This window comes from Sander lucioperca, chromosome 5 (genome assembly GCF_008315115.2).
Source record: "Sander lucioperca isolate FBNREF2018 chromosome 5, SLUC_FBN_1.2, whole genome shotgun sequence".
Taxonomy (NCBI): domain Eukaryota; kingdom Metazoa; phylum Chordata; class Actinopteri; order Perciformes; family Percidae; genus Sander; species Sander lucioperca.
The window spans coordinates 25,242,159-25,251,963 of record NC_050177.1 but is presented as its reverse complement, the minus strand read 5'-3'; the positions used below and the strand labels follow the sequence as shown (position 1 = coordinate 25,251,963).

Genomic DNA, 9,805 nt, shown 5'->3' with positions numbered 1-9,805 from the left:
CATACAAAATCAGTACATTGTACAGTTAGAGTAGGTCATATTACAAAATGCAGCCCCAGTCTTTAGAAAAAGTGCCATTTGGGAAAATTGTTCTAGTAGTCACTGTAAATGATTACAGTGACAAAATAAAAAACATCAGTAAGCCTCTTCTGATATCAGCCAGAAGTTTGTAACTTTTGGCTTTTTAGGTATTCTACAATTAATATTCTCTACAAATAAGTTACACATTACATCCAACACATAAGCTCTCTCATATGACCACTAAGTCTGTTCTAATCATAGGCTTTAGGGTGTGTACAAAAAAAGCATAATTAGTACAGCTGCAAAGATTAATTGAAGATTAGTTGTCAACTATTAATTTAATCGCCAACTATTTTGATAATTGATTAATCGGTTTGAGTGATTTTGTTGTTAAAAGTCTATGATTCCAGCTTCTTAAATGTGAGTATGTTCTGTTTTTCCTCAAGGATAGTAAACTTAATATCTTTGAGTTGTGAAAACAAGACATGAGAACGTCATCTTGGGCTTTGGGAAACACTGATTGACATATTTCACCATTTTCTGACATTTTTTAGACCAAACAACTAACTGAGAAAATAATCAAGAGATTAATCGACAATGAAAATAACCGTTAGTGATTAGTGCTTATTCCATAAATTCAATTCCTTGAGCAGTTCTGTGCAAGAGAGGATTCCTCAGAAGGTGCCTCCACCATCAGCAGTCCTGACCTGGTGAAAGCTGAGAAACGGTAGGTATTGGGTAACTTATTGCACCATCTTCTCAGTGTAGTTCACCTTTTGTCTTTTTACTACACATCTCACCCACTGTTGCACTGATGGAGTTGCTTTTCACAACCTGCTAAGTTTTAAGTTTATCAGTTGACAATAATAATATTGAAGATAGACTAACTTTGAATTTATTTTATTTTATCCATCATTTCCTCTATATGTTGTCTACATATTTTATCATGTATAGTTGATGTAATTTGGTGCTCCAAATGTAAAATGTAATACCGGTAGTTTAATGTATTTACTATGTCTATCAAACCTAAGCAATGGCCTTTTCAAGGACAGTGAGCCCTTTTACAGCAAGTTATTCTAATTACACAATTGGTTTGCTTTATTGATTTGAAAACTCGAGAACTACCTTTTCCCTTTTTTTCCCTTTTTTAATACACTATATATATATATATATATATTTTTTTTTTTTTTATTTATTTATTTATTTTTTTTATTTAACGTAAAGTTAAAGTGTAGAACCTACTATTAACATTGCTGGAGAGATATTTAGGATTTGAAAACATAAAATAAAATAAACACACAGAGCGTTGTATGACGTATAGGTTCAGAGGTCGTAAACACACGCCTACATTATTTTTCCCGCATGGTGGACTGTCGTTGTTTATTATTGTTCTGCAAACCTAGTTATATACTATGGTTATATATGTGTATGTGTATGTTACTGTGTGGGGTTTTACGGCGTAATTGTTGTCGTCTTTGAAACAATGAAATAGATGTCAGACGTCACAACCTATCCATGAACGAAACTACTCTTGTATTTGAGCTTGTTAGCTTGTTATGTTAGCTAGCTTACAACGCTACTGGAGAGAAATGAAGACCTCTAACGGTAACACCAGTATCATGGACATGTTTGAAAAGGGAAAGGTCCTGAAAATATGTGCTCCAATGGTTCGATATTCAAAGTAAGTATAGTCGGTTGTATTTCTATTTATGTAACGTTATATTAATTTCATTACTAGGGCCATTTGAATTTGCAAACACTTGTTAAAAGTATACAACGAAAAGCATTTAGTTGTCCTCAAGTGTTTGATCAAGTAACGTTACTGGTCTCTCCTGCCTTAAACATAAGACATACTGTACAGTATGTACAACTTTCCTTTATTGTGTGTCTGTTGCACACTGTGCTCAATCAAGTATTTTTTTTATCCATAGGCTCGCATTCAGGTCCTTGGTGAGGAAATACAACTGTGATATCTGCTTCACACCAATGATAGTCGCTGCTGACTTTATGCGATCTGTCAAAGCCAGAGACAGTGAATTCACTACCAATGAGAGTGAGTGGCAACTTTGCAATAGTTGTAATAGCGTAATACCATAATGTCTTGCTGCACCACCACTTATAATGCACAGCATCTTTACACAAATGTGTTACTAATTGTGAGCTTTGAACATACTGCCATATTGTCATAATCTTGAGAAACGATATGACTTCGTTTTTATTACAATTGTTTGTTATTCCTTTTCCTCCTCAGGTGACCGGCCTCTAATAGTGCAGTTTGCCTCCCATGATGCCCAGACTCTGGCTGATGCAGCCTGTGTGGTAGCACCTTTCTCAGATGGAGTTGACCTCAACTGTGGCTGTCCCCAGAGGTACAGTTACTGACGGCCCGATACATTTTGGCTTACAGTCACATTTTTTTATTTTTTTATCACTCTCTTATTTCAGCATTTTGATTTTATATAGCATCTAATGCTCACAGTTTGTTTGACGTATTCATTTCTAATAGAATGATAAAAATAGTATGTTTGTGTTTTCATCCTTATCCTTATTTCAAATGCTAATTAGGTGTTACAATGATGGATAAATGTACACAAATCTGTTTAACCCCGTGCCCCCTGAACATGCCTGCAAATCTTTAAGATTTTTTTTAATCTAAGTTGTTTGATTAACTCTATTGTTGTATTTTCAGATGGGCTATGTCAGCAGGGTATGGTGCATGCCTCATTAACAAGCCTGAACTTGTCAAAGACATGGTCAGACATATCAGAAACCAAGTGGACAATCCAAACTATACAGCGTCCATCAAAATAAGGTAAAAAAAAAAACCTGAATCAGTTTGACATTAAACTTGATTATACGTGAAATGTTTGTTCACCAGAGAGCACTGACAAGTTTATTTTTCAACTGTAAAACGTCCCGCTCAATATTCTTGCTCACAATGGAAAAAAAAAAAATCTAAGCGATCTGGAACAAGAATATTTGTTTAGGTTTATGTTAGAAAGATTACTATCAGACTATATTGTTTTTAGATTTTTTAAATATCTATCAGTATCTGCCTCAATAATCCAATATCGATTGGGCTGTACATCATACCATACCTGGTTAAAAAAAAAAAAAAAAAAGAGAGAGAAATTTGAAGGTTTTCATTTCACCCACAGAATTCACAAGGACCTGAGGCGGACAGTGGATCTTTGCCAGAAGGCTGAATCAGCAGGTGCGTCATGGATAACAGTCCATGGCCGCACAGCAGAAGAACGCCACCAGCCAGTTCATTATGATGCCATTAAGACAATCAAAGACAGCGTATCCATCCCTGTCATTGCTAATGGGGACATAAAGTACCTCCGTGATGTGGAGTCGACTCACCAGCTTACTGGTGTCGATGGTAGGTTTGTGTTTAACAAGTCGCAATCTTGAACAAGTACTGTAAATTCATCAACTAATGACAGATGCATAAATGCCAATATTCCTTTTGAATTTGAATGTCTTGTTTGTTTGGATTTGCTTATTAGGTGTGATGGCTGCGCGGGGTTTGCTTGCTAACCCTGCTATGTTCACTGGCTATGAGGATACTCCTTTGGAGTGTATATGGGACTGGGTGGACATCTCTATAGAGCAGGGCACTCCATTCACCTGCTTCCACCACCATCTTATCTACATGCTGGAGAGGGTTAGCTCCCAGCCTGAGAGAAAAGTGTTCAATTCTCTATCCAGTACATCAGCTGTAATAGATTACCTCCAGAACACATACGGGTCAGTAGATGATCTGGGATCATGAGAATATTGAAATGTGATATTGTTGATTTTATTATTATGATTTTATTTTCATGCCAAATAAAACTGCAAAGCTATACGTGTATCACTGATGTCTGTCTTTATTGCTATGTTCTCCCGTTAAGCCTTCGTTAAACAGTAATCATGTAGTTAATTAAACAGAATATCTAGTTATTATTAATTTTTTACCTAAACAGTAAGGAGTAAGTGCATAAAGAGGCTTGAGTGATTTTGCTTCTCAAAGAGCACATGTAACATGGGGCATACTATTGTAGCTGCACACCCAAAATGATAACGAGAATGTGGATCAGTTTTATCTATAAGAAAATGTAATGAAGTGCAGTATTCTCTATAAATGTTACAACTAGCAATACATCTTTTTATTGAGTCTGCAGTGAGAAAAGAATATAAAAATTACAAAAAAACTACAATGTTATACTGGTACAATGGTTCTTATATGTTATTGACAATGATAACGTATGTATGTGTTTGTAGCAGTAGAATTAATATCAATACTGAGTCAAAGGAAACAACATTATGTGAATGTAAATTAGGCTTTGCTAAAAGAGTTGTCCAAAGGAATAGATCGAAAATAATGCATTTGCCTTAAAAGTAAAGACAAAATGTGTACCCTAAATAAAAGGATGGTGTACTACTGAATGACAAAAGTCAAACACCGTAAATGTATAAAGTTCATACTGAGCCAATTAACAACGAAGCATTTTCCTGCCATATTGATATTTGATAATATGCCAATGAAAAACGTTTAAATTAAGCTTTATTTTAACTTGACTTGAAATTAGTTTTATTTTGGAAAAAAATAGGACCGGAAGCTAGGCTGGAACCATGCAACCAGAGCCATATAGAGATGTTTATAGTCTCTCTATCTGCATGCAACTGGACCTACTCTGTCTCTGATTGGCTAGTACTCGTCGCGAACAGGAAGGTAGAAGCATACTAACTTCCCTCTGGTTGATTTCGGAAGTTAGCTAACTATAATTACTCTGTTTTAGTCAGTATTCTTGGTGATTTGCTGGTAAGTTGTTTATCTTTGTGCCTTTTATGCATGAACGCTGAAACTTAACGACATTTTATAATGTTTAACGTTAGCTGGCTAGTTAGCCAACGTTAACGCTATCTTTAAATCGCCAAGGATAGTTTAACGTTAACTTATAACGGAGCATTGGATGTCTGATTTTGAACATGGACAGAAATGACATCATTATTAAAAGCTAAGCGTATATTCGTACATTTGCTTCTAATAAGCATATAACGTTACACACTATTTGTTGGCATATTGCTGCGTGTGGTGGTGTTGTAACGTAATTTGTTGGCATATTGCTGCGTGTGGTGGTGTTGTAACGTAAGTAGATTACAATAACGTGAGTTTGACAGAGTTAACGATAGCATCTGTGAGTTTACGTTAAAGTACGTGAACTATGAACTGAGCGGATAAGAAGCTTAAGTTAGCATTTTTCTGAACCGGGGCTGCATTGTTGACTTGCCCAATAGGATTAAAAGCCATACCATACCATAGGGTTAGGGTTAGGCTAAACCTCCCAACTTTACTAACTAAGCTTTATTGTTTGTTTGTTTTTGGTCAGAGAGGCTAGTCAGAACCCAGTTCTGCCTGTTTTTTTTCCTGTAAGGTTTCGTGTCTATCTTTGTCAGGTTGTCTTCAGAGGCCCTCACTAGAGATGACGCTGCAATGGACTGCTGTGGCCCTCTTTCTTTACGTGGAGATGGGCATTCTTGCCCTCCTCTGTTTACCCTTCATCTCAGCAAGGAGGTAAGCCAGAATATGTGTAGTTCAAGTTGTTTACCACAACATGATCTTGCAATCAACACAACAAAAACATAGGCCAATTGATCTTGACAGTTTTGGTGATCTTGCAGAAGATTGTGATTGTATGTTGCATAGTGAGTGAGTCAGTGACATACTGCAACATGCTGCCTGTAAATGTAATTGTTGTAATCATGCGTCTCATTGTTTGTGGTTGCAGGTGGCAGAGTATTTTCCAGCTGAGGATCTGGAGCTGTGTTGCGAGATTCTGGAACAGAGTGTTTTACACAATGATCATAGTACTCATTGTTCTCTTCATTGGTAAGTGAAACAAAGTGTATCGGTTTTTTTTCTTACAACTTTGCCGAAACTGTAGTTAATGACTACAAGTTAGACCACTTGAGTCTAGGGCTGGGCGATATGGAGAAAATCAAATATCACGATATTTTTGACCAAATACCTCGATATCGATACCGCAACGATATTGTAGAGTTGACTACTGGTGCTTTCACAAAATATTTACACAGTAATGTGGATATAATGACTAAGTGGGTAAAGGCAAATAATAGAACAGTTACAACAGTCTGGTAAGTTCAGAAAATGACATCACTTTACTGTAATGCAGCCTTTAAAACCAGGAAAAGACAACACTTATGCCATATTACGATATCCAAAATCTAAGACGAGATCTAGTCTCATATTACGATACACTTTCAGAAACAAATTGCAAACAATTGCAAAAGAAACTGACCAACCCACCCTATACTCAGAAGTCTGCTGTTGCTCAACTGATAGCGGGCACAACACGAAAACTTCAGGAGATGTAAAGAAGTGTCTACCCTATAACTAATTAAAAAAATTAAAAGTGTTTTTTTGCTAAGTAAGATTTAAGGACAACATATTTATTTGTCCCAGACCAAAAAAAGCTTTCCAATAATAGAGAACCATACTGTTATGTTTATTTTTGGAGAAGATATCTGTTTCAGATGGGTGGGGTGGTCATCCAATATGGGTGAACTTTGAGGGCCTTTGTCTACTGAATGGTTGGTCATTCAGGTTAATCGAACCACATTATAACACTCTCTCATATATATTATGTTGGGGGGGGGGACATAAATCAAAATGCCCTAGTAGAAAATGAGTAACTTTTTGGACATTGCTTCCATCTTTTTCTTTAGATGCAGTGCGAGAGGTGAGGAAATATTCAGCTAAAGAACTTGGCACAGATGCCAAGCTGCAACCGAACATGTTTGATCACCTGCACATGAAGCTTTTCAGAGCCCAGAGGAACCTCTACATCTCTGGCTTCGCTGTCTTCCTCTGGCTGTGAGTCATTGATCTCTTATACTGATACCTGAATAACATATCAAAGGTGTTTCTCAAACCCCCTTTTTTTAATTGTCATTTTGCAGGGTTATGAAGCGAGTGGTCACGTTGATTAACCAACTGGCATCACTATCTGGCACTACGGCTGCTCTTCAAGCGCAGGCTGAGAATGCTAATCAGGTTGCCAAGAAATACAAAGAGGACAAAGAGCTGCTGGAACAGGTAGGCTCCACATTGGCTGGGCAAAGACTCAAACATATCACTTTTGTTAGATACAACCACAACTGCAAAATCTACGTCAGACAGTTAATAATTGAATAATGAAATGCATTAGCATGTATCTGACATTTTAAAAGGTGTTTTTTTTTTTTTTTAAGGTGTTGCGTTTTTAATTTAAACTCCACTGGTTTGTCAAGATACCATTTAGGCAGTTGAACCCATTTTCAGATTTTTTTGTCCTTATAATAATCCTTATGTCGAGGTGCACATTTAGAGGCAGACACCATCTATACTATATCACTTATGTTTCAGACATTTGTCTACCAAACCCTCAAACTTGGTTTGATTCCCCTCCCCTCACTAACCACCTCCTAGATGGTGTGAACGCACGCACTCTGAGTTGGGAGTTACACGTAGCTGACTAAGAGGTGATTTATACTGGCCGTTCCTAACCTGGCACGCGCCATCATGATGTCAAAATGACGTAGATCTTGCCGGCACGCCCGGATTTATAGCGTGCGAGCCGAGGTCGCACACCACTCTTATATTTTTTCAGCGGCGTGCGACAAAGGGGAAACGGGAAGCATGAACGGGCTCCTGGGCAACCGGATGCCAGCACTCTCAGAGTGACTGCAAGTCTCTCTTGTAAACTTACTGGGTTAAGATGAGTTCTTTCATGGTGAATAAAAGGCTTGATCCGACCAAGTAGGTCATCGAATCAAATCAAAGCATTGACATCAATGCTGCTGCCAGTTCTGCCGTTGTTTACCTTTTTCTTCTTCTTCTTCTAGTCCGTAGAAAGAGAAAAGTCAGTAGCCTTTCCTCATTAGCGCCACCTCTGTTCAGGAGAAGACTGCAACTAGTGTCGCGACCACCAGCGCGGGTATAAATAGTTACGCCGATTTCATGACGTCACATATGCGCGCCCCAGCTGGGCTGCGGTTACTGTAAAACACGCTTAAGAGCAGTGCTTGAGGTTCATGTCATTTGATGTATTTCAGACGCTGATGAAAAGCAAGGGTGATAAGGCTGTCGCAGAGGGCATGCAGCTGTTAAGAAAAGAAGTGGAGAAACTTGAAGAAGAACTGAAGACCTCAGGAGATGGTTAGTATCCATGTACATGTGCTCATGTGCACAAGCCCACTATAATGTTTGTGTTGCTTACTGTGGATTTCCACTGGATGCGGAACGTCTGCGGACCGGCTCTGCTGCGGAACGGCTGTGTGCTCCGCCGTCCGTCAATACCCACTAGGTCCGGATTTGTTGCGGCACAGCTGCGGCCATGACAGCTGTAGTCACGAGGACCCACAAGATCTCGCGAATTCACGTAGAATAGAACCACAACAACCACTGTTTCCATCCAGAGGAGTAGAGGGGAAACAACTCTGTGCTGTGTTTTCAAGGTGTAGTGCAGGGAAATATGATCCGCTGTGAGCGCAGTGTATTTTATTTTGAAAATTAACTGGATGTTTATTTTGTTTCTGTGCTCGACTTCCTGTCCCGCACTATCTGCCGTGTGCTGAATTGCTGCGGAGCTCTCCAGCGTCCGGCAAAAATAGAAGCTCTGCTTATCTGCTCCGGAGGGCTGTGGACCGCCGGAGATGTGATGGAGTAGGGACGCAGCCGTTCCGCAGTCAGTGGAAATACACACATTGACTTTAATGGAAACCTAATGACTCCGTCGACGTTCCGGAGCCGTTCCGCAGCCGTTCCGCATCCAGTGGAAATTGCCGGTTATGTTAGCAGGTTTTTTAAAATATTCAAACCCCAGGAAAGAAATGTAGACTTTAAAACATGTCACTTCTAAAGACAATGAGGATGCCCTGTGCTGATGTGTGCTTGTTTCCTCTCCAGCCCTGAAGAACTCCAACTTAGAGGCAGATGCGATGAAGAGGCAGATGGATGGCCTCGCCAGGGAGTACGAAAGACTGCTGAAAGAACATCAGGAGCTCCAGGTGATGCTAAGTCCTAAATACATCAGGCTAGTGACTTGTTGGGTCATTCACTACCTAGATATAACAGTTTCAGAGAGCAACTGAAACTAATCAACATCAGGCAGGTTGGAGGCATATCTCCATAATTCAATTTAAGAAGCCTGTCCATTTCATCATCAACTCAGTCTATTGATCTGAATGAAGGACAACAAATCCTATTTATTTCCAGGATTTTAACTAAAGAAACCCATAATAGTTGGATTTACAGTAGATACATTGAATAAGTTTTGTTTAATTATTACCAATTTTTGTTTAACTTAAGTAAAACAAACAAAAAATGTGTGTAGTCTTACATAATGTCATAACACATTAACTGACATTCTCTTTTCATTTTCTTTTTCTTTTCAGAATCTTCACGATAGTGGAAACAAAAAGGACGACTAGTTATTGTAAAATCCTTCTTAAGTGTTTACACAGCAAATCAGCTCAATCCAGAGAGAGCCACTGCCACACATGCTTTACCTTCATATAACACCTTGTGTCATAGTGCAAATCATAAAAACCAGGATTGGCTCCTCTGAGATACAGACGTTTGCTGTCATCAGTAATGGTTTTAAAGCATAGAGTAGCTAGCTCAACTAGCTTAAATGGAACGAGTAATATTGGATGGTTTCCTGTTTCAGCCTGGCGTATTGTGAGTGAGAGGATTGATTTTTCAAGTGCACACTCTATCAGACTAGTTGTGCGA

General features: G+C 38.6%; 1 protein-coding gene across 2 annotated transcripts; it reads left to right on the top strand.

Annotated features, from left to right (window-relative positions):
• Positions 1-1,337: 1,337 nt before the first annotated feature.
• LOC116048289 (tRNA-dihydrouridine(20a/20b) synthase [NAD(P)+]-like) lies at positions 1,338-9,640 on the top strand. 2 transcript variants are annotated; one of them, XM_031297295.2, is made up of 13 exons: positions 1,338-1,702; positions 1,953-2,074; positions 2,273-2,390; positions 2,711-2,833; positions 3,180-3,406; positions 4,350-4,363; positions 5,493-5,584; positions 5,799-5,899; positions 6,757-6,904; positions 6,991-7,126; positions 8,125-8,227; positions 8,978-9,078; positions 9,466-9,640. In XM_031297295.2, exons 1-13 carry the CDS (start codon positions 1,578-1,580, stop codon positions 9,499-9,501), a joined length of 1,446 nt encoding a protein of 481 aa, XP_031153155.1. In that variant the 5' UTR covers positions 1,338-1,577; the 3' UTR covers positions 9,502-9,640. The 2 variants fall into 2 exon arrangements, with proteins under 2 accessions (XP_031153155.1, XP_031153154.1); XM_031297294.2 differs by lacking the exons at positions 4,350-4,363; positions 5,493-5,584; positions 5,799-5,899; ... (3 more) ...; positions 8,978-9,078; positions 9,466-9,640 and adding an exon at positions 3,534-3,880.
• The last annotated feature ends 165 nt before the right edge of the window (positions 9,641-9,805 follow it).